Source organism: Struthio camelus, chromosome 3 (genome assembly GCF_040807025.1).
Source record: "Struthio camelus isolate bStrCam1 chromosome 3, bStrCam1.hap1, whole genome shotgun sequence".
NCBI lineage: Eukaryota > Metazoa > Chordata > Aves > Struthioniformes > Struthionidae > Struthio > Struthio camelus.
The window spans coordinates 106,057,964-106,082,787 of NC_090944.1; the positions used below are offsets into that span (position 1 = coordinate 106,057,964).

The following is a 24,824-nucleotide window of genomic DNA, read 5'->3' on the forward strand; positions in this document are numbered from 1 at the left end:
AGTAGAGAACTTCTAGAGAAGACTAGGTTACATTTCAGCAGACTAATCTGGATAACGAAAGAGTAAACCAGCACAAAAATACTGGAAAGTTTTCCCATCTAAATAGGCTCAAGAGGAAGGCAGTAAAAATTGCCAAAAGCATCTTTAACAAACTTCCAAACATACGTTTCACATCAGAAGAGATTCCCAGCTGAGAAGTGGAAAGAAAGACACGACGGGCATCGCACACAAGCCAGAAATCTTTTGTAAAACCAAATAAATGTGGGGAAAGAAAAAGCTGTTGATGGTCATATAAGCAGTAAGTGGTTTTGCATAACAGCATTTTCAATACATAATTAAGTTTCAACATCTCTGAAAAATTAATGAAAGTACTGTAATGATCCACTTCCCACTCTCAGTAAATCCTTCCAACTTACAAAACCAGCCTTTGATGTTGCAAATGGAGATCTAGCTCCAGAAGGCAAAATCTGGGCTTCATCTCCTAAAAATAACTCTATGTCCATATTTATAAACACTTAGTTAAGATGACAAAAATCCTAACACACAGGGCTTTATCTTAGAAAGCCAATTGCAAGAGCTCACTTCATTTTAAATCTTACAAAATGGATTTATATTACATTTCTTTGTAAAGGAGGATAGTCATCTGTTGCTGCTTACATAGATGTTTCTATACAGTTTCAAACTTCTTAACACATTGATTTTTTACTGTTTGAGTGAGTTCAGTTCAAACTCTTTACTCAAGCACAACTTGCAATGGATTCACTAGAAGTTCTGACAAAATGCAGTTTTTGGAAGCACTACAGTCAGAATAATAGATTTTGAAAAAAAATCCCCAAAACAGAAGTTAGCTGAGACTCCTGTAAATACACCAAGTTATAATAGCGAACAGTATGATATTCTTCTCTGTATCCATTGCAACCAACTTTTAAAGAAATCCATTTGCTCTAGAAAATATTTCCGTAATAATTTTGACTTTTAAACTTTCTTCATTTCACAAGATTAAAAAGGGAGGTAAAATAGTGGCCTTTAAGATAATCAGAGATACCAAATGGTATAAAAGCACAAAATAAATTTAAAAAGGCAATCAATCCCATGAATACATGCTACAAAAAATGCACTTGAAGTTAGACATGCACCTACATTTATTTACTTATTATTATTATCTAAGGATTATATTATTAATATCTTCTCATTATTAATATCTTATTATCTTCTTCTTATTATTATTATTATCTTATTATTATTATCTAAGGATTGGAGCCTTAGCGTTAGATTTTTTGCCTTGTGACTTGAAATACGAGAAAATACCTTAGTTAAATTTATCAAAAGTACAGTCCTCTAAAATTGTTCAAAAGCTTATGTCAACTGTTAATATTTGCTGGTTAGGAAGGGTTTTTTGAATATCTAAATCTAAAGCAGTGGACTCTGATACTTCCTGCTTGATCCCAAAACTTGCCAGTAATGTAATTTTCTTGTAGCAAATAATCATCCTATGTTATAGGAAATATTTATTATTTGAGAATTTAGCTACATGAAGTGTTTCATTTTTAATACTAGTTACAAAAGTTTAACAGTAGTAATGAAATATTCATTACATCTTACTAAGAGCACGTAGAAGTTCAGCTGGAGAGTGAATAGAATATACACTTTTGCCTGGATCCATAACAGAAAACGTTTCACATACTTTCTTTTCTGAGTGCTGCTAAGCTCAACCTGCGAAAGATCAACCATGAGTCTGAACAATGCTCTAAATGCATCATTGAGCTCTTTTCTTCTGACCAAATAGCAGTAAAATAGGTACATCTGCTTGGAGGCAAAAGACCTTAGTAATGACCACAGTGCCAAGAGATTGGCCCCAGATATCCCAAAGCACTACAGGACACCTGAAAGACCCCAAGAAACACATAAGTTTGACTGCTAAGCACTAAATTTTTCTACTGAGTTGAGACCTGTTTCTTCTGAATTGAAGGACACAGAAGAGATTACGATGGGAAAACCTCAGTCAATCCTTTCCATTAGGGAGCTTTCTCTGGGTTTTCCAACAATAGAAGGAAGCTTTTCACCACAATTATTACATAAATATATAAAATAGCCAAGATAAATATTTTGAAAAGTCTTACTACAAAATGAAAATATTTAGCTTTCAGAATTGAGCAGTTGGTGTGTTATCATCATTATTATCCTGCTATTCATAATCATCATCTGTTTACAGAATCCATCTCTTGACTTTCATTCTAAAGTCAGCTTGTCAGCCCTTCAGCAGGGATGCTCCTTATCGTACATGCTTGCACAGTGTCCAGCAAAAAATAATCTTAACCCCAGAATGGGATGCACAGCAGGTAAGTTCTCTACCAAACTCAAAAAAATCTCAAAAACCTTCTCAGTGAAAGATAAAAGAAGTTGCTAAAAATAGTTAAAATATAATCCTAATAAAATCTTATCTAAGAGAACAAAATAAACCCTCTCAAGCCCATCAGCATATATAACCATATGAAGCTATTACTAAGATTTATCGTGTTCTTTGAATGTCACAATATTCACACTGTTTTCTGGTAACAAAATTGTTTATATTTCAGGAGTAAAACAAATCCAGCAGGAGGAAAAATGATATCATATGTCTCTCGCACTGACAGAATTATGCTACAAGCAAGCAGGAGTCTGAGGACCATTTCAAAATAAGACTTATCTGTACAGGAAAAATGTTACTATACACTAAAAGACAAATTCAACACAATATTACTCACTCCAGTGACATGTATGACGAAGTCTGACTTTTTCTTATTTTGCTAGGTTCATTCATACTTCAATTTATCCAGAAACTAAGAATTTATAATAATGGCATCATATCATGAGAAAGATTATATGTAGCACTATGTTGGAGTTAGGCCTTCACATATAAGGAATCTAACAGATATAAATTATGAACACATTTAGAGCTAAAGTACAGACTTTAAAATGAACAAGATTATTGTGATTTAAAATAAAAATGTTTAAGCCTTTGTAAAACTCAGTTTATTGCACCAATAATTTATCTTTGCATTTTCTGGAATGCTCATCTGAAACATAAATTATAAATTCATAGCCAAAAAGTTATGTCTGTTTCAGATTTATGAAAGATATCATGCTGCAAATAAGTAATAGCAGACACTCAGCCCAGCTACTATCAGCTACTACGTTACAGTGTTTTGCTCAGTCTTCCTTATGTAGTTATGTATTTATGATTTACAGTGTTTTCTGATTAAAATGGGTATTATAAAATAAGTTCTCCTTTTCCATGGCATAACAGTCGGACTAATCTAAAAAGTGCTGGTCTGCTCACTCCAAACTGTCTTATGCAATCTGTGAAGTCTCTTCAGTGACAGGGGCTGGCCTGCCGAAATGTCAGCCACTGGCAACCTTCCAATCTAAACAGAGCGCGCTGCACTGCTGCCTTACTGAATCAGAGCAGAATGATACCTACCACTCCCTCCTAGAAGAAGTATCTTGGGATCCAAGAACAACAAATCCGTCAGCAAATAAACTGGTACAATTTTCAGCTGAAGAGTTGTAACCCACTGTCATCAGCAAAACCTAGGATATTACTAGGACACCACAGTTGTGTATTCCCCTGCTCTAATTACCAGGGAGAACACCCTGAGACAGACTGTAGTATACACTGAAAGACGCTGAATATCATCCCCGAGCTACCAGAACATTTAAACAAGCTGTTAGAGACATTTCTGTTCAGAAAAATTCCATTTAATAAGAAATCAACTCTTTACTACTTGGTTATTTATTACTAGCAAATCAATATTATATAGTAGTGCCCAAAGACCTATTTGGAATTGAAATCTAGTGGTGTTAGACTTTGTTTCTCTTTATGTTTCTACACTTCCTGCCTTTAAAGGCTACTATTTAGAGTTTCAGGTAGACAGAAGGTGAGGAAAAAATACAATGTACAGGAACATAAATATCAGGATGTATATATCAAGCTTTCAAAGATTATTTTATGCACTGAATTCAGTTTCTGTCTGAAAGAACATACGAATTCAATTCAGCTTAGACTAAGAAAGTCAGAAGCACGTCTCTGTAGATATGGACAGTCAGTCATATATCCACTCATTCACCTTCCAAGCCAATCTGCGCTGAAATAGCTTTGGCCCAAGATCACTGGTCAACGTAGATCAGTAGCTCAGGCTTAGCACTGAAACAATATGGCTACACAGCTTCTGCTTAAATTGGTGCCTGTATGGGATAGAACAGAAACTTGAATGCCTGCATCCTTACAAGCAGACACACCCCTTGACCAGCTAGGGAAAAAATAGAAAAAACAGGTTTCACCATAGAGAGATAGTAGTTCTATCACGCACTATAATTTTTACCATACAGAGATATAAACTTTGCTTGTATGTTCACAAGGCTGTCTGTGTTCTTGTGTTTCCCCTACTTTTCATATATTTGCAGCAGAAATGACTTTTTCTCAGGGACTGGTTAACAGTTAAGTATGGAGAACTTACAAAGCAAAAGCAACAGCAAACCTAGTGTGAAAATAATGGAATGAAATTACTGTACTTTCAATGACAGAACAGTAAAGATCTGTGCATACAAATGTTAAAGTTACAGATCACATCAACTGTAAAATAAAAGAAAGGTTCTGAGCAAAATTAGTAACCCTTATGAAACCAAATACTAGCTTGACTCTTCCTCAAATATTTCACTAGAGATTTTTCTTCATGTACTTTCTCCTGGTTTCCTTGTTTAATTGTTTCCAGGATAAAGAAATGAGATAGAAAAATGGAAAATACTATATTCGCCTGTCATTTATAGTTAAACTAATATCAGTAAATAACATTATTTAGATTACAATTACTGAGTACGCAGCTCTGTAAGGCTTTAGAGTAATGACTTAACCTTACATTAAAACAGGCTGATTGTACAGTTGAGGCAACAGAACTAAAAAAAAAAGCTTGCAAACTAGCTAAGCTGTTAAAATAGTTAAAGAACATTTGAGATATCCTACATGCTGTAAATTGAAATCTTTATAAACGATGTTAAGCATGAAAAGTGTTTAAATGATGGAAGAATAGCTTTAACATTACACTAAATGCTCTACTTGGGAGTTCTGTGCCTTGGCTTAGGGCCAAGCTCCTTCACACATCTTTAGCAAATCCTTAATGACTATAGACAAGGAGACATATATATATATATATATATATATATATATATATACAGTTTAGATGGATTTTGTATGGAACTGATAGCTTTATAATTATGAATATCATTTGCAAGTTTGCATTATGTAACAATGCTACCTCATGTCGACTTCTCTTCTTCCCTTTCTGTCTAATGAAACATTAGGGCAGAATTCAAAGTTAGTCACCATCTAATCTTGTGAATTATATCAGTCTTTCCCAAAGCAGAATGCAGGAGAAAAAGCTCAATGATCCAGCCATTTGAGCTGACATGCTGGTTCCTAGAACCAGGTTCAAAGAACAGACTCACTTGCGCATACACACATAATTGTCTGCAAGAAGTGAGAGTACAATACCAAGGCAGAGAATTTGCTAACGCTTAAGACTAAAGAATAAATAGCATTACATAAAAGATGTAATTGTATTAGTCATTTGTTGATAAGATATAGCTACTTCTTGCCTACACATTTCTGAAATTATCAAAAGCTATGTGTTATGAGGAATTAATTCTGTTTGGTTAATATCATTACGACACGAAATCAAATAACTTCTTCCCAAAAAATAAGAAATAAGGAGCATGATAAATAGGAAAAGCAGAAGGCCAAGTGACGTCCTCAGCTGCTGAGCAACTTGGGATGAAAAGAAGCAATATGAAAGAGGATTCTATACAGAAACTGGTAGAGGTGTGAGAGAGGACGTGCCAAACAAATTCTGAACCTCTCCTTTGCTTGGGAGATAAATAAAAAATAAACACAAATAGGCATTGCTGTAAAGGAACACATGCAAGGCAAAGCTAGCCTATTATCCTGCATGATAAGCGGCAGCACAGCAAGTGCTGAATAATTCAAAAGAGTATTTGAAAAAAGGTGATATGATCTGCTGCAGAACTCATCCTGATTTCTTATCACTGGACATCAGTGTAAGATCTGAAAAGGTGTTAATATTCTCTCTTTTAATCATCTTTAGTGTTCTTTTATAGCAGTATTTTATTCTAACTCCTGACTACTTAACATCATCAGTAGCCTCTTGTATAGGATCTCAGTATGCCTTTTTGAGAGTCTGATTACATTAATCACTTCTTAATTCACCACATGAATGATACATTTAAAAAAAAAAAAATCACACAATCAATAATAAGTGAATTTCCTTCACAGAAACCAGAATAATTAGCACTACTAAGACTTCAATTTCTATTTTTTTCAGTATTCTGTACTTAAGGATAGTTCTGGTTCTTTCATGTGTACGCAGCTTGTGATATACAACTCTTGTAAATCCACGTGCTCCTTCTAACTTCTCTTCTGCTTATCATCTGTATAATTTATTTCCCATTCCTGCATGCAATCTCTTGCAAAATAAATTAATAAGGTCATAATCCTGTGAAAGTTTGAGAGAACCCCAACTAAGCAAAAAGTACAACAGCTGACTGCTAGTTCAATTACTAAGCAATTTTAGAGGATAATTAGCAATGTTTAAGAGATCTATTCTCTGTCCATATTAGGAGACCAGCAAATTGTAAATTTTCTCTTGCCAGTTGACCTGACTTAATTCTGAGCTGAAGATTCTCTCTTTCCTTTCAGTTAAAAGGATTCCTTGCAAAATGCACAAAACCCCCTCCTGTGTACAGAAGTACAAGTTATAAAAAAGTAAAGTAATTATACATGATAGTCTAGGATGAGACAAGTTTTTCTCTACTAATAAAACCAGTAGTTTTAGAGGCTACTGACACCAATGAATATTTTTATTTGAAAAATTAGATTAGAAAATAAATAGAATAAGCAGCTACACAACAAAATAACTGTCTGCTATTATTGGAAGTTGTCCTATGTGGATTTTGAGACCAACAATTTGCAGGATTATTATTATTTATTGTCATTTAACCAGCTAGATGATGTAAAGGAAGAATAACTGCAATGCTTAACAGTTAACACTTTTCCATTAACCACCATAAAAACTCCTTTATTTATACTCAATCAATGCTAACTAGTCAATACAATTTGCACTGCTTAGGTTGCTGTTTCTGTAAAGATATAAGCACATACTTAATAAATCCCAGTGCGTTACTTATTTGGGTGAAGTTAAATATACCCTTAAAACATTGTAAAATCAGGCTAGCAACGGCTTCAGCTACTCTGAAAATTTGGTTTGCAGAAGGATATGTTTTTCCAAAATACTAACATTAATATTACTGCTAATAATACTGCAGTAGTTAGCACTACACAAACGGCACCGCTTTTTCCTCATCTTTAAAAACTGACTGTTCTGGAATCTAACGATTGGAGGATTTAATTGCATATTTTCCTTCATCATTAGATAGAACAAATTAGATAAACCAAGCTGGCCGTATATAAACGTGTCCAGGTCTGAGTCCGACAGGAAAGAAAACTATATCCTAGCCATTAGCAGAGTGGAGTTTTGCCTGCCATGGAATGCACCTAGGTATCTTTGCAGTGTTATAGCTTTATAATAAAGTAGAAGACTAGTAATAGACATCTGAAATTTTATAGCACTTTACAGCTAAGGTTATAAAAAAGTAACTTGCCTACAAAGAAAGTGGGATGTTCCATATGAACACACTGTTTCTGTTTATGTGATATTGATACAGCAGTACTGTAATTTGTTTTTCTACTATTATTCTTTACTACAGCATAGACAGCTTGTCCTAGCACTAGTTTTCTCTTTGCCGACTTTTACTCTCAGAACTTTCTTTTAACTGTTTGCATATATTTACAAGTGTTACGTGGTGAATTTTTCTCTTGATACCACACAGACTCAAACTGTGAAATTCCTACATGCTGATTTGAAAAATATATAGTTTGTAGTCAATTTTTGAGGTACTTTTTACATAAATAACAGTTATAATACAAAGCTAAATATTGAAACTTGTTATACAGGAACTTTTAGAAACTGAACAAACAGAAAAAATAAAAGTTATTTATACACCAGGGAGAAAATACTATCATTGTCAGTAGAGAGCCAAAGGAATGAAATTCAGTTATATTCTAGCAGAAACAAGTGGTCTCCCGAGGGTGGATTTAAGGCATACTGGCAGGTCTGTACAGGTTGTATTATTAACAGTGTTCCTATTAATTTTTAAATTTTTTGACTCAAGTATTTTCAAGCACAACACCAGAAGCCTTTCAAGAAATAATTATATAAGACATTATCATTATAACAGCTATACATAACAGAAGTCCATATGCTGCCAACACAACTGGATTAGACTTGTCACTGAATGTCAAGCTACTCTTTTAGAGTGCAATTTAACATATATAGCCACTTATAATAGTGACTAGAAATGCAGTGGCCAAAAATAACTTTTTTGTTATCTATAACCCTCAGAGCAATACAAACAAATAAAAAAAATGAATTAATAAGTGAGCCTGAAAGAGGTTTTTCATGTTCACATTTAGCATTTTGGTTGTTGGGAACCTTATTGTTTTCATATCCACACTGAATGTCATTCCAGAATATTGGAACCTGACTCAACAGTGATTGTTCCAAAAGTAAGCAGTTTATGTTTTTAAAAGTAAATACTTATCTAGCCAAATTACTGAGATGAATTAGGACACAAATTGTGTGGTTAAATCTCCTAGTTGGCTTTCATCATCTAAGTTTAAATCCCTATTTCAGCATAGATACACCATATAGCAATTTTCAGAACATCCAGGAGAAGACAATAGTCATCAAAATCATTAACCAGCTCACTGTCAGAAAAGTAATAAGTGCAGTTTGTTTTTACTGAAATAATGGAAGCTGCTCTCCTTGACTATAAACGGTAGATAGGGAATTAAAACTAAACTAATTCCAGGGTACTAGCCATCTTTATAATCCCATATTAAAACTTCAAACAGATTCAACTGTTTGTGATCTGAAAAGCTAATGACTCTGAAACCCTCTTTCTGCTGCAAATAGACTAAGAACCACAAGAAAATGATTCAGTCAGAGAATTCACGGTCATCAGAGTTCCACTACATTCAGCTACACGAACATCAGTTCAAACTATTAAAACACTAACACATCTTCAGCTTTCATTAGCAGTATTTCGATTCATATTCTCCAATCTAAACAGTTGCATCTATACTCAAACATTTTAGGAACTAATATATGTGTTGCAATATAAAAAAGCTGATTCACCAAGTAAAATTTTCCGCATGGCCGGTGAATAAACTGGATGAATATAAACTCTTACTAGCAATTTATGCATATCTACTTTAAAAAATCTAGCCTTTTAACTACAGTTAATGTGAATGTATTTTATAATATTATTATGTTTTAAGACACTATGATTTGCTATGTGCTTACATTTTCATTATTACAGCATAATAATAATAATATTTATTATTTTTATGAGCATTGGCCCCTGAAACACAAACACACAGAGTTTCCTTATGCCAACCTTTTTTTTTTTTTAATAAATACTGCTAGCATAGATGTAAAAGAAACTCCAGGGGCTTAGAAATGGAAGAGCTGATAGTACCAAAACAGCAAAGTAACAAACATAATCGCAAGATACAAATAGAATCATTGTTTCTTAACACATAACAGAATCACACAGAATAACAGCATACACACAGAAATATAAAACCGTTATTTGACCACCATTATTTTAAAGAGAACAATATGGCTCTTTTCAGCATTGGAGCTGAACAGACAGGCTTTCTTATTATTTCAGTAAAATAAAAACAAAGAACAAAACAAACCAAAATTTCAAAACCTTTCACTGTCCTTGCTGAATGTTTTGAGACCCCATATACCACACGTAGTCTCTAGTGAACTATGAATACTATCTAATTTTACTTTTATAAAAAAAGGTTGAAAGAGGAGACAGTAGCCACATTAATCGGTAATAAGAAAGCATTTTTAACTCACAGCTAATGTTGTGACTGATTTTCTAGTTGAAAGAAAGCAAACATTAATATGGTGCTACAGAGGTGTACCCTTTTAAAGCCACCTATAGCAACATATACTAGAAGGAAAAAGGATACAGTTTTTTGAACTCACACCAACTAATTCATAGCACACACAATAATACTTAAACCATTTAATTGTTTAAAAAAAGCACTGTGAACTTAATGGAGCATTCAAAATTAACTTCTGCTGCACTAGTTGCTACAGTAACAACAGCGTAACTGCTAGAAAAATCCTTGTTGTGTAGACACACTTTACAGACAGATTGTTGTGTCTTTATTGAAATGAAAACTGGAAATAAGTGAGTAGGCTTACATCCACTCACAGAATGACAAAGCCATATAATCATAGACAAAAGGTCTAATCTAAAAAAAACATGACCTTCTCATCCCATGTAACTGTCTCTTTAAGACTCATTATGCTAACAGGGCACGAATCAATTACATTTACTTATTGATTAACCACAGACAATACTTCATCATGGTGGCAGATTCCCTGTGCCATCCATTTGTTCCAAATAATTCTTCTTTCAATGAATAGCATTTGGTATGTTTACATATTAAATTTTGCAAAACAGCTCTATTAGAATAAAATATGAATAACAATAACCTGGCTTTACTAAAAGGGACAAACATTTTTTTTTTTTACCAGTCCCCTACAGACAATAGTGCTCATCTTGATCAAGCCATTATCATATGGTAAAGCTGTGCTGAGTGTGCTATCTATACTAAATGAATACACTATTTAAGAATTCAGCTATTTCTAATCTGTTTACAAATGATATGAACTACTGGATCACTTGTCAAACAATTAACATATCTTTTCTAAAACAGAGGAACAGAAGAATTTTGGATTTGCTCACGCTTATTAAGATCTTGCTCCAGAAAGATGTTAGGATTTCAATAAAGCTGCTTGCCTGCACAAAAATATCTAAATCATTTCCTGAATTGAGGCCTCAGTGCATTCAATCACATTTATTTTGTAATAATATAAATAAACCTAATGTTTTGTTAAAAATGCTAAGTAAAAGCCAGAGAGCTAAACTGTATAATAAAAAAAAATTTTTTTTTTAAGATTCTTATAATCACAAAACGTTTTGTGTTTACCATGTGATCTCACAGCTGGAAGCATAATTAATAAAATTTCATTGTATTTCAAGATAATATTTCTCTCCTAGGCTGGAAGACTGAAAAAAAAGAAAAAAATTAATATATGTATATTGGTGTTTAAGGAAACTGTGCAATTAATAATGCCTGCACAAAACTTTTTTCAATATCTGTCGTTCTGCATTAGGGTTTTTTTCTGTTAAAATTCAGTATATTCAAACTTCCATGGGAAAAAAAATCTTATTTCTTAGTACGTCTTACGAACTATGCTCAAAAAATCATTTTCTGAGTACAGATTTACTTGAAGATATGAGGGTCTGCAGCTCAACTTGTATTCTGGTTTTGGAGGACTGTTCTACACAGGATTCACATCAGTCTGTAAAAGCCACCTGCACCTTGAGAGAGCCATAAATTGAAATCACTGCATTTGCGGATACAGAATTAGCACAACACTGCTGACGCTGAAAATAAAACTTTCCTGTCCCATTACATATTTGAGTGCTGAACCTCATATTGTAAAAATCCAATAACTGCTCCCTTAACTAAGTATACTAACCTGTTTTTCTGGAAAGAAAAGGCAGTCTGTGAACTAAACAGCTGATATCTTTTGCCTCTTTCAGATTAACACAACTAGATGGGCTCCGACTTTCTTCCAAGTTTATAGAAAGAGGTTGCTCCAAGACTTTAGAACCACCAGAGACAGCATTAAGCTGGAAAAGGGCATCTTGCACTTTCTTTTTTTCTTTTTTTAGCATATTTACTAGAATATCTGCAAGATATATTAAGGAAAGCATTAAAGATCTCTTTTCTATAAGGCAACAATCACCTCTCTTCAACCAGAAGAATACATAAAGTCTTTTTTATTCAAGTGGAACAATTCGCATAAGGAAGCTTATTTAAGTGAACAGTGAATTTGAAGTTGGGCATATTCTTTGCAATTATATCCACTCATCGTAGTTTTTTCAAACAGTAGATTCATTTTTACTGAGCACTAACAAATTCACAGACTGGTCACAATTGTCGATCCTGTTCAATCAACTCATTGATAAAAGCAGCCAAATGTATTAGTAGTTTATAGACAAACAGGAATGAAAATTCCAGTAATTTATAGCCATTGCGTGGACACTCCTTTTTTTTCTTTTTTTTAAATTCTGTAATGAATAAAATTTCCAAACAAAAAAAAAATTCGCTTAACTTTTACAAGTATATTGGCAAGTGTATCAGTTCTGCAAGCTTTTCATAATAAGAAGGTTTACTAAAATGAGAACAGGTATGTAGGAAATTTCTGTCAGTAACACTGCGTATTCACTTGGAGTTTATTTTGGTATAAATTCATTTTGCGTAACAGCATACAGTGAAAATCTGGTGTACCTGCTGCAAAAACCACATGACTACCTGTGGTATGTTTTTTGATGCACTGTTCATTTTAATCCTAAACGAACAGCAGAAAAACTAGGCAGTCTTTGGGGTATGTTATTTACAAGACTAGGTGGCAATAATAAAACACTTTATAAGCTAGTTATTATGATCGCTCCTACCTATCAAAGGCAAGAAGAACCTCATAGTTCAATGACTAAACAGCTTCCACACGTCTCACTACTCTATCACACTAGTCATGATATTAATTTTCTAACAATATTATAAGGCTGCTAGAAGCTGCAGATCTGTATGTTAGTTTTACATTCAAAGCATTAATTCTTACATTTCTCCTATCTATCTCAAAATAACGTGGATTTAAGCAATGGGCCTCTTGCTTTTACTTCGGCAAAGAAAGTCATAACTATCTATCAGGAACAAGTGCATTTGGCTATTTAATAGCTGTTTTGCTGTTGTTTCATTAACAATCTCATATCAATTAAATGATTTACTTCAGGAAAAAATGTTTTTGGGAATCCAGATCTTAAAAAACCCCCAAATTAAACAATTTTTTAAAGGAATGATACATCAATGTTATAGCTGAATTTATTTGAAAGGATCCTTTGGAAAATAAACACCTTATCTTCTGTGACAGATGCAGCAGAAATTGAGAAGCTTTCCTGCCACCTCACTTTAGACTGCTAGCATACTATACACTGATGAAGTAAAAAGCCATTCTTATTTGGCATAAAAAATTGATCTGGAATTGGTGAATACAAAGAATGCAACTGAGTATGTTTTTTACTAATAACTGTAAAAGAATTTCTGCTCTCCATAAACGTAAAAATTTATTTTTTCAGTTCTCTAACATCATTCAAATTTTATGTACAAAGCAACCATAAAGTTAGGGATATGGTGAGCTGTTGTCTGCCCGCAGTTCTGTAGATCAGCTAAAAATAACTGCCTCCTTACATTTTGCAACACTGCAGTTACTCATATGTTTCCTGTGAGGCAGTAAAATGGACAAAGCACATCTGAACAGCTTAATATTTCTATATGCAAGAAGCCTTAGCCTTAATTTAAAATTGCATGTAAAGAGCACAAGTTTTATATTTGTTCTAAAGGCACAGAGTCCAATAGTCCCCAAAGTAGCACTTCATTTGGCTAAAAATAACACTTACAGGAAATTCTATTCTTTGTAAGGTAATAAATTGTTCTTTATATAGCATCACAGTCTCCCATACTACAAAAGGTTTCATTTGCTTGAGGAGAGTGTTCTAGGCCTTATGCACAGTATTTGGATCTTGGCTGGAACTCTCTAAATGTAAGTGGTGCTTGAATCCAGGATTTTGGTTTGGGTCACAACTGAAATCGGAGCAGGTGCAAAGCAGGGGTCCTGCCACATAAAAGTTGGGAACTGAGTAATTGCTTTAACACACTGGGGTCAGTAGAGAGTAGTTCCTTTCATATAGCTAACTCCCATCTCATACATACAAAAAATATTGTAGCCAGATCAGCTCAAACCCCAGTATTTTCTTTTCCTCACAAAGGATACTGATTTCATTGTCTCTTTGCTGCAAAAGTTCTTTCAGTTTCTTCAACTCGTCTTTTCCTGCTTGCATGCTAGAGTCTTTTTCTTCCAAAGTGGGTTGTGAGAGCAGTTTTTTATCAGAAATCTTTGATTGATTCATCAGTTGCTAACAGAAGAAAAAAAAAGTATGCTCTTTTACCTTTTTCTCCAACTATGTAATTACTCTGACTGTCTAGGTATAGTAGCAAAGTTAAGGTCTTTCTAGCCTCTTGAAAGAGGAAAATCATGTCACTAGTTAACTGTCAAGTTATATGCTCTGTGTTAAGCATAGAACAAGCTGAATTTATTCATCTTCACTAACAAGCATACAATTTACTTTAACCTTTCCATACCTAAACTCCAGTGTACTCTGATAACACCATGCTTTGAAGATTAACAACGCATTTAAAACTAACATTTAAGGATGATAAATTAAGGTCAGGAACATGTACATTACTATATGGGAAAATTATAGAAAATATAGGAAAAGTATATGCTATATTTAATTTCTTTCTCTATTAATTTCATGTATTCTTGCTACTTTAAACATATCTTGCTTGCTCACCGGTCTAGAGGGTCTTACAACACCATCAAGACAGTCAGTGCAGCAGATTCAAGGATATGGTGACTTTACTTTTGTATTTTTATATTTTTCAACACAGCTTATCCAAAATAAAGCCTCCATATCCATGCAGATGGGTATATCTATCCATTTACAAATATCTGTGTTGATTCCTGTAACTTTAGCACTCCCTTCTTCTTTACTGCATGCTGAGACCTTGCTGGGGTTTCCTCCATAATCCTGCCACGTTTTTCCGGTTTGACTTCAAAATTTATATCAGCCCTCCAAGCACTTCACAGCATTGCTAAATTGTGTTGCCCTTTTTCCAATGCCTCTCAACTGCACTGCATTTCTTTTTACATTTTTCAACTGTGAATGTCTCCTTATTCTTAGCGCCAGCTCCACCTCCATATATTCTTAAAAGATATACCTTCATGTGAATGAAGCAATACTTGATCTTGCGCATGTCAGGACCAACATCTAGAATGCTTTCAGGATCAGTATCTTCCAGAAATCTTTCAGTTAGCTCATCCAACCTGAAAATACATAATATGTTAAAGGAAAATTTAAAAATTCACAAACAAGCAGACAATTCTGTTAATGATTCTGGTTTGTAATGTGTCAAATGCTGATTTGTCAAGCTAACTGCTTTTAGAAGGCTCTTTTTCTTCAAGGTCCACAGAACTGCAACATGCTTTTGTTCCTGATGCTAGAATCTGGATTTGATACTGGAAATACACAAATCCATAATAAAGTATACTTGCACATGCTAATGAATAGTTCTAGAACTAAAAGCATTTAAGAAGTAATCTTTTGTTTTTCCTCATTTATTTTATAACCTTCTGTTCTCCTACCTTCTCATAATTAAAATGATATAAAGCCTGTCCCCTCAGCTCCAAAAGCTCCTTGCAAGCATATGCCCACAGGTGCTATTGCCAGAACTGCCAGAACCTCGCTCCCACCTGATCTGCATTAATCAGAGTTCATGTTGCAACAGCAGTGAGCAAACTCTTTTTGCATGAGATGCTACTGGTTAGAGCACTCACCAATAAGTATGGTACATAGGCTCAAGGCTTCTTCAACATGTTCTTTGGGCTGTGTATGCCTTTCAAAATACACATCTGCTAGATAATAAACAGTAATAATTTTGGGAATCAGAGATTATCACTCCTTTGAGATGAATGACCCAGCCATACGGTAGTGTCAGATTTTCTCTTGCACGCTGTTTTTCCAGTTCCCCAGGTCTTGCATTCCAGCATGCATTCTCTCTCTCAAGACAAATGGCAGAAGATTTCTAAATTAAGCCTAGCCCATAGCCTACTTAAGTATGTTTCTGGAAAATAGGGAGTGCAAGTTCAAACTCCATCAGCTGGTTTTAAAGGTCTCCTGTTTCCTGAAAAATGCTGTAACCACCAAATTTATAGATAAATGGTGGGCAACAATGACAGTCATATACCTTTAAAGAGTAATTTTATAATTTTAAGCATTAGAAGATGATTTGGGGCTCTGAGCCTGAATGAGCTAAGGTACCTCAGCATCAAGTGCCCAAGTTTCAGAGAAGGAAGGAGTTCAGAGCCATCTCTGTGCTTAGCACTTCCTTTTGACTAGTTCTATCCAGCTTCTCACTTAATATGTCATTTCATAGTCCTTATGCAATTGGAAATCTTGTTGCCATTTGCTGAATCACTTTGCTGTGACGGTATATCAAAATTTGAGGCATTATAACACCACAGTATCTGAACTTGACCCTCAAGTAGGTGGTTGCTATATTTTCCCTACTTTTGAAGACTCCTCTTCCTCACTTCCAATAAGAGCATTGCTGTACTGTAGTAACAATTTCCTGCTGGAGGGTAAAACAATGAGATGCAAAACAAATAGAAAAAAACATGGTAATTATTTTCAGAAGGTAAATCCCTAAAAATCTGGAGCTGTGTGACTGGAATGAAAACTGGCAAACATAATGTATATATTTGGTTATTTAACTCTACCTCCTCCTTAGTTTTCCATGTTAAAGTGTGAATTTTTGGAAGAAGGAGAAAAAGGACAGAAATAGCACAGCAACCCTCAGCTAGTTTCATATAAGCTATGTTTTCTCATTTCCATTATTTATGTTATGAAGCAAGAGACACACATGTTGTCTATACCATTCATTCTATGTGCAAGATACACAACTAAATTTATGGAACACCCACTGAAGTAAATGTGAGCTGTAAATGAGAAGGGCTTAAAAGAGAGGATATTTAAAGAGAAATAATAGTTACAAAAGCATTCGTGGCATTGACTTGCTTCTCACGTTAAGAAACTACAAAAATTACTGGTTGAGAGAGACCAGCAATTTACTTATTGCTACATAAACCCTTCTGCATGAAAAGTTCAAAAGAAAAAAAAAAAAAACCAGTAGTACAAGAGAATATTCATTCTCTGTGCACGCATACTAAGCACAATCAGCAGAAGAACCAACTCTTCATACATGGAAGTAGTCATTTGCGCAATCACTGGGAAAAGAGAGACATTTATACTACTAACGAGAATGCTATAGTGATTACATAGACACAAAGAAAGTCATTATTTGCCACTATCCTAAGCACCATATTGATTTCAGTGAATAAGAGGAAAAAAGTAAAAACTATTTTTTGTAACTAGACTGTCTAGACTGACTCTATGAAGTCATTTACAAAAATGGGCCTTTAATCTTGAACTAGACATTAGAAAGGACGTATTTTACCCTTACTCTGATTACCTGTTTTTCAAGGACTTACTCATACTCAGATTACCATGAATTTAGGCTACAGAAATCAATCAAATAAAATTATACTAGCCTGCACCATTACCATTACCACTTCAACACTGCAGAAAGTTAAAATATTTCAAGATAAAAGAATGTATAATCTTTGCAAAATAATGCTCTTTCATTTTTGAGAGGCATTATTATTTGCTAAGAGTCAAGAGTCAAGGTTAAGTTGTCAAGAGTAACAAATGAGACAAGCTGTAGTTATGGATATGGGCTGCTATTTCCTCTCTCTTACACTACCTGTAATCCGTTTAATATGTTTGGCATTCTTAAAAAAACACAACAGTCTGATTCACTTTTTGTGTCCCAAGGACTACATGGAAGCCAAAACAGATGTTAGCAGCAGAAGACTGAGTCAAGACTGTAATAGCAGAATGTAAATCAGAAGTTATCAACCAATTCAGTCTCTTGCCAGTTCTGGGAAACAGCAAAATCTTTAGTATATTATTAAATACATTCTTAAAAGTTCATAATTAAGAACTAGACCAAGCTAATTTGAACACAAAAAAACCAAAAACAGAAGAAGAAAAGAAACGTAACCAAAAAAAAAAAAATCCCCTTGAATACAAGGATAAGAAATGACTACCTCTCTCACATTTTTAGGTTTCCATGTAAAAATTACCAGAACCCTCTCTAAAATAAACACACTGACTGACAACTACAGGGATTGCACTGGATGTTCTGGGAAGTCTTCCAGTATATTAAAGTATTAAACAAAGGTAAAAAATAAACTGACAATGTGATACAGATGCAACTTGCAGTTTCTCTTTTTACTGAAGAGATCCTAGTTAACTGAACTAATTGTTCCAAGTGGTTTATCAGCTCAGGGACTGTGAAAATAATTAATTGAATATTGTATTATAAATTTATACAGTGTCAAGATTTGCAGTTTTACAAACGAACAACAAAAATGTACTTCCAATTCCAAAGATGTTCACAGAATAAATTAAATAGACAAAAAAGAATGAGAGGAGCAAGGGGAAGAAACAACAGCATAAGGGAAGAAGGAATAATAACTGCAAAAGAAAGTCCTGTTTTGTACCTTTATCTTCTCCTTAGCTTATTTTTTAGTCAAGGCATGTGCATTTGTTAGGTGGCTTGGAAACAAAGGACAATGTAACTTGCTCAGGGGATCTTCAAAAAATACTTTACATGGAAGAGATAATTTTTGGTACCAAGGTCTTAGTTTATTTAATAAACAAACAAACAAAAGAGCAAAGAGATGCAAGAAAGAAAGGAATTAAGGAAGTCTTTGAAACAGCAAAGGAAAGCCTTGAGATACCCTTTGGCTGGCAGCCTCTAAGTTAAAACAACCACTTACTCAAGGGACAGTCTTTCTCACAGATCTTGATACTTGTTTACTGGTCAGTGAATCAGTGCCATATAAATAAAGTGAATATCCTTGTCCTTCCTATACTCCCAACTCAATCAGATTATTTTATCTCTCTCTCCTAAAAGACTATGTGCATCCATAAAGATATAATGGAAAATACTGGAACACATGAAAATGGGAGCACAGAATCCTACAAAACAGGGCTGGAAGGGATTTTAAAAAAAAAATCATGTAGGACATCTACATTTACAACTCAAGCACATTATGTCTAGTCAAAACGTCACCCACAACCTGCATTCACCCTCCTATCAAGAGAGAGAGGAAGAAAACCCTTTCTGTAACAAGTAAAGGACAGCCAAAATTGCTTTTAGTTTTAATTCAGTTCAATCTTCAAGAGATGGACAAGCTCTTTCCCCTCAGCAATAGGAAGATTCCCCAGGGTTAAAGAAGTGATTTGACCTCCTTTACAAAAAGGTGTCACTATTAAGCATATTGCATTGGGACTGAACTATAGACTTAAAATGTCCTTGTACCTAACCTCTGATCCTTAGTTCTCTACCACAGAAATGGATACTAAACCATTTTTCTACAACCAGAGGCTGTTGTAAGAACATATGTCTTCAGGTTCCAAACTAGAAAAACTAGATAAAACAGCCCAGCACTGAGCAAAGTTGCACCTAGTTGTTCAGGAAGAACAACAAGCCCCCAGTAAATATCCAGAGAACGCGCTAGCAAACCCTGCTTTAATTGCCTATTCAGAGGCAGGCATACATGGCAGAACAGAGCTAACATGAAGTCATGAGTTAAAATAACAATATCCTTTTTCTTAAGGAGCATTTTGACTGCAATCATAGAATAATTAATAAAGTATAGGAAATAAAATTTTTCTGGTCAGTTCTTCTAGCTCAGCCCTCAGCTCACATACCTGGACCTTTCTTGGATAGTCAGTTCTGTTTCCTAGAAAAGTTATTATTTAAAGTTCCTTTTCCAAAAAACTTGAATGATTAATCTTTAAATTCACTAATGACTATCTTCTACCATTATGCCAAAAACAGGTTAATATTTGCATGCCCTCTCAATATAGAAATTAGGAACGAAAACTGCTCAGAATAGTGAGTTTTGATGGATTTGCAAAAACAGTGAGCATGCTTGGCACACAATCCATTACATATCTGAAAAAATTTTAAGTTCGTGACTAAGCTTTTCTCCTCTAAAAACATCCCTGTCTGTATGCAATCTCCCTACCACATTGTCAAAAGCCAAATGGAAAATAATCTAGAAATATCAAAGGTGCTCATATATTTAGGTACTATGAAACAGTTTAGGGTTCCAAGGCAATTCATATACCAGAAAAAAAGACTGTTTCTAAGCTTATGATGAAAAACAGATAGGCTCAAGCAAAAAAAAACCAATCGACAAACAAACAAACCTTCAACTGTAGTATCTATGAACACTGCTGCATCCAGTAAGGGATTTTTCTTCTTTGCTTAACTTAGTTTATAAAGATTAGTACTATTAGCGATGCTAGACTTTATGTTTCTTATGAGAGACTCACTGTGGAATAAATAAGTACTTTTTTCAGTATTCTGTTTCTTTATTTTCATCTTGAAAAATTAGCTTAGTAATATTGCCAGTGACAAAACCAATAATCTCCCAACCAAAATTAAAATTAACTAAGATTAAAAACAATCAGCTCACAGACCTGGTAATGAAACAAAAAATAAACAAACAAATAGTAACAGATACCTCTCACTTACTGGGGCAGAAACCTGAATACAGATACGGCCTCTATACTATTGCCTGAAGATCAGCACCAGTAATTTGCATGCCGTCAGAGGTTTAAACCACACTGGAAAGACCCTTACTGAAAAATTTAGCCCCCAGCCTTCTCACTGATCAGTTTAGAAAGCTTAAAGTGTACTTATCTTGATGGGAAAAAGCAATGATGGAGACAGTGTTTATTTAAGCGAAATTCAATGGAATGAGGTCAGCTACAAAGAGAGAAATGAAAATAACTAAATTGTTTAGAAGTCACAGTTATCAGCATCAGTGGAAATATGCCGTGTGTACCTTTGTTTCAGAATTTGATGCTCTGCTTCAACATGAGAGAACCAATTTAGGTTTTTTAAAATTGTGGGGAGGGGGGTGTGTTACACTGGTGAGTTATGTCAGAAAAGGTTACTCTGAAATAAAAGTATCTAACCACAAGACACTGGCACTAAAAATACTAAACTAACATCAAAAAAATTATAAGTTTGCTTTTGAAGTGCTAAAATCCCCATTTCTGTGTAGACAAGTCACTATTAGCACCACAAACTGCACTTAGAAACAAGTATGGAACAGTCTTTTAGGCCATATATACAATGTATTTCTTGTAACTGATAGCATTAGCAAGCAAGCTGCTGCATCTTTCATTCATTTTAGCTTACTAGGGCTCTCAGTAGTGATTCTATGCAGAACGTATGCTAATCAAATCGGGAACATGGATAACCAAAGCCAAGTTCACGTGAAAGGAAAAAATATTTAAAATCAGCATTAAATGAAGATGTTTTTTCTAGCTTCTGCAGATCCAAAACCATTCCTTTTTTCTTTTTAGCCCATATGTTGTCAGGTAAAGAAGTTATGAACTATTAAAGATGTATTATTTAAAGTTATTATGGTAGCTGGAGCCAGATGCAAAAAAGGGGATTTTTCATATCTCTCTCCAGCTTTCCTTTTTGGGACTGATAAGTTCCGCCCTAAGAACAGCAGGCCTAACTTACCCTAGCGGGATCAAGCGTGTGCTGAATGAAGTCCATTGCCAGAACCCTGCTGTACCAGGAAGAATAGTTTTCCTGACAGAAACTCCCTGAAGGAGGAAGAATGTAAAAGTATCAAACAAAGACCCATTCTCTGTGAAAAACAGCAGTAAACAAGAACAAGGTTTTCTTTCTCAATGCTCATCAGACAAATCAGAAAATATGAGTAGAAAATTCCCATTAAAAAATTATTTTCTAAGGTAATTCCAAAGCAACTGGACATCAGCATTTACAAAATTAATTTAAAATAAAATTAATTTCGATAGTAGGCCTATACCTAAAAAAAAAAGGGTATTAAACTGCCAATCCAGGTGAGTTTGAGTCATGAATACCAGACTATGAACGAAAACTTAAGCTGCGTCAAGTAGAAATCTGCTCTTACTCTGATGCTGGGATGAAAACTCCTCACAGAAGAGCAGTAATAAGCACTTGGGATGGAAATATGTTAAACTACTAGTACTCTCTGTTTAGTGAATGTGAATCAATCATGAAGTTTTGGTCTACCATTTCTACTTTATTTCTCTCTTTACCATTCCTGTTAGTAACATAAACACATACTGTACTGCAGCTGACAGACGACTTTTACATTATCAACTTTACCTCTCTCCTGTTGCTTTCCATCCTTGCAGGAACTCTTTTTAACAAAGCCTGCCTACCACTTAGACCACATATAAACCACAAAAGCTGCCCATCCACATTATTTTAGATTCCATGCAGGTTTTCTTTTAGCTTAACTCCATGATGATTAGATGAGTGCTGCACTACTTCAGTTTTATCCATTCATCAAGCAACAGACTTTCATCTTGTTAAAAAACATTCAAGACATTCCTACTTCTGAATCAGTCTTATGTTTGCCTGAAGGAGGATGCAAATCACACAGCTGAAATGCATCAGAAAAGCACTCCAAGCCAACTGAGAGTATATTTTTAAAATTTAGAGCTCTCAATAACATGCAAGATGCAGGGTCTCAAAACATAGATTTTGGAAGGACTCATTTTGACCTTGTTTTATGTGCCATGATTCATCTCTGGGAGAGCTTGCCTTTCAGCCCCTGATCACTGACATTGTACAATCATGTACCAAAATTAACTTCACTTAAAGAATAATTAACTTTGTGCGTCAACTGTGAACTCCATGACATGCAAACTATAAATCCAAGATTAAGAAAAGCAAGCTGCAAAGAAGCTACTGAAACATCTGAAGTCACCAGAGAGGTTACTTCAGTTAGAGAAGTTTGCTTACCTAGACATTCTCAAAAACTTTCCTAGCCTGCTATTTGTAACACACTCCATGTCAGGTTATTTCATTATAAATTCATTTCAACAATTCTCTTTAAGTATGATCATGAATGTTCGTGTTATAAAAAACAATTTCTAAATCCACATCTTCAATAAATGTTATGGATCTACTTATCTAAAAATGCATGACAGTTGAAGCAAAGTTGCCATTATATTTAATATGAGCTACCACATAAGTTTTCTGTGTATCAATATGAGAAAACCTTGGGGATTCTCAGGAGCTAATTTTATCAATGGTGCTTAGAAAGACCAGAGAGAACATGGAAAGTATTTCCAGGCATTGTTGTTAATGGCATGACAAAGATGATAAAGTACATAATGCATCAGAGGTTGTCCTGAGAAGAGCTATAAAATATCATTCATCAAACCAGAGCATGCCGTGCAGGAAAACATAAAAACGGTAAGGGGAAGGAAACTAAGTAGGTTGTTGAAAGGAGACTGCATATAGAGTTATGCATTACTGCTTACAAATATCATTACAGACAAATGTAACCTATTTTTAATATTAAGTAGCACAACAGAGATTAATTCTTATTTATTTAATTCTGATTTAATTCTTATTTAACTGAAAGGGAGTCTTTCCATTGAGATGAACGGGATCTGGGTCATTCCACGTGTACTCAAAAATTAATTCATTTTGTCGTTCATAATTTTCTTGGCTCTTGTTTCAAATGAGTTTATTGACATTCAACACTTTTTGGAAAGTCTTCCTGCTTACAGCCAGCTTAATTTCTACTCTATCATTGGTAGACATGCCATAACTTTATGTCCAGCAGCAGGAAGTAATTGGGGCCAAAAAAGGGATGATATTCAGTTTTTTTTTTTTTTTTTTTTTTTTTAAGAGGAGTTGCAACCATTCCTGCTCTCCCGAGGATTTCAAGTAGAGTTTTCATTAGGCACGAGGGCTCTTACGTTTCAGCCTAGATCCAGAAGGTAAACAAGAGTTTCACCACCACTGACTTGATCAAATGCAGTGGTATAAAATCATGCTATGGGATAACTTGAACTCAGAAAGGAATTTCCTAGAGAGGTCAGACAGGCCCAGTGGAAAATTTGCCTATTTTATGGTTCCAAAACATGGCACTATTGGTAACTATCGAATCTACACTGGGAGGTATCTAGAACAGACAGCTCACCAAGTCGGGTAGGAAGTCTGAGAACTGTGAGCTATTGCATAGCACCAGCCAGCAGAAAACAGTGAGAGCATGACTGGGAGACACATGCTTTTTGGAAAAGCAAATTGGCATTTTCAGATTGTAGTGGAATAGATCTCCTCCCTCTTGTTCCACTTCAGTTGGGAACTGGTCTAGAAAAAAAGCAATGGGTAGAAATGTGCATGATGGTGGACACAATAGCAATTACCTAACAAATAAATGACATAGAATGAGGATAATGTTGCATGCCATATCCAGAAATAACTGCTTACCTTCTAATAAAAATATGCTAACTCTTGGGTAAAATAATAATAAAGGTAACTAAATACTAGAACTAGTTACCTAAGCCTAGTATAATTCCCTCATCAGATGCTTTTAAGAACATTTCTTAAACACAGTCCAGGACTGCTGTGAATATGTTTCATACTGTCTTAAAGCAGGGAAAGAGGTTAACTGAGCTCTTGAGCTCTTTTGTTTCTGTACTTTGGAAAATTTTTTATATGTTTTGTCACTTCAAATAGCTATACACTGCTCTAAAAACAGAAGAAAACTACTACAGGATAATAAAGACAAAGATCCCCTTTTCGACTCTGATTGATTGCAATACCTTTCATGAAAATGTCTGAACACAATGTACTTCATATTGAAGTGTAAGAGGAAATCTAGAATGCTAAAACTACATATTATGAATTTTCTGTGAGGTTCAGTTTCACCTCGTAAACTGAAAAAGCATTCTAGGCTAGTTCGTAAATAATCATGATTTATTCAGGTATTGAA

General features: G+C 34.5%; 1 protein-coding gene across 2 annotated transcripts in view; it reads right to left on the bottom strand.

The window, feature by feature from the left end:
• The window catches only part of KIF6 (kinesin family member 6), a 179,244-nt gene that overhangs the window by 90,393 nt on the left and 64,027 nt on the right, over positions 1–24,824 (bottom strand). For both annotated transcript variants that reach the window (XM_068939555.1, XM_068939556.1), the window contains exons 11-13: positions 15,104–15,209; positions 14,097–14,238; positions 11,742–11,954 (exon numbers count right to left, since the gene is read on the bottom strand). In XM_068939555.1, coding sequence (XP_068795656.1) covers positions 11,742–11,954; positions 14,097–14,238; positions 15,104–15,209 — 461 coding nt within the window. The remainder of the gene's footprint in view (positions 1–11,741; positions 11,955–14,096; positions 14,239–15,103; positions 15,210–24,824) is intronic.